This window comes from Perkinsus marinus (genome assembly GCF_000006405.1).
Source record: "Perkinsus marinus ATCC 50983 genomic scaffold scf_1104296961296, whole genome shotgun sequence".
Lineage (NCBI taxonomy): Eukaryota > Perkinsozoa > Perkinsida > Perkinsidae > Perkinsus > Perkinsus marinus.
In genome coordinates this window covers 1-946 of record NW_003205767.1, presented here as the reverse complement: position 1 = coordinate 946, position 946 = coordinate 1, and the positions used below count along the sequence as shown (strand labels likewise).

The 946-nt window shown below is 51.3% G+C and overlaps 2 protein-coding genes across 2 annotated transcripts; both read left to right on the top strand.

Annotated features, from left to right (window-relative positions):
• Window positions 1-229: 229 nt before the first annotated feature.
• Window positions 230-622, top strand: Pmar_PMAR026910 (hypothetical protein; the record flags this gene model as incomplete). The annotated part of the gene is made up of 2 exons (XM_002772353.1): window positions 230-346; window positions 438-622. Coding segments are annotated over 2 exons (302 nt in total), but the record flags the coding sequence as incomplete, so codon positions are not given.
• A 48-nt stretch (window positions 623-670) lies between these two features.
• On the top strand, window positions 671-932 carry Pmar_PMAR026909 (hypothetical protein; the record flags this gene model as incomplete). The annotated part of the gene is made up of 1 exon (XM_002772352.1): window positions 671-932. A coding segment is annotated over one exon (262 nt), but the record flags the coding sequence as incomplete, so codon positions are not given.
• Between the last annotated feature and the right edge of the window lie 14 nt (window positions 933-946).

Genomic DNA, 946 nt, shown 5'->3' with positions numbered 1-946 from the left:
GGGCAATCCGGTAGCTCGAGCGGGACGAAATTTCCTTTCCATTCCGCTGTTGAGCACTCGCCGAGTATGCGCCACTGGTTGTAACTCTGATTCATCGGAGCTGTTGACTTCGTCCTTTGCTCGATCGATCTATGGGGCTCTATCGGAGCCTTCTTGTGGAAGGCTTGGAAACACAATAGTGGCCTTCTACTTTGATCACGCCTATTCAGCGTCGAACGTTATCTTCCAAATGTCGGCTAAGCAACTCGTCATCAGTGCGGCATCTGCTGCCGTTATGTTATCGAGTCTGATTCCCTGCAACGCAGTCAGGGCCGCTGTCCAACCCGCCTCCGCTGGGGAGTTCAGCGTAAGGAAAGATGTGGTCACAAAAAGATGGTCACCTGGAGGGCAAACCCCTCTCAAGGACCAAGGGCGCTCATAAGCTGCTTGCCTTTCAGGATTATCCTCCTACGAGATATGCAACCTTTGACGAAAGGAAAAATGCTCTCCATTGCGGTTATGATAATCGCAAGAAGAACCGTGATGACTCGGCAGCATTGGACTTCTACATCGTTGGCAACGGCGTGCAAACTGGGGCGATTACTTGTCCCAAGGCAGGGAAGTATCCGGCGTTCCGGACATCGTAGGATAGTTGTGAAAGCCGACACCGATGTTGACGTTTGCAGTTCAGATATCTAGGCTCGCCTACTCTCAAGATGTACAACCCTCACATTGTAGGGAGCGGCGCATATTTCTCTCTAGCTCAGCCGACTACCGAGGTCACTTATCTGGATCCTCTAAGGAACATCCAACTATCCCCTCCCAGTCCTCGTGCGAAGGATGAATCTCCAGCAAAGAATAGGCAGAGACAATGCTTCAACGCGATTCAGACCATCAAGCGTGGATTCGGTGGAAGCTTCAGAGCTCTGTGCGATAAGCATCATGATGTCTCCGTAACGGCTATCAA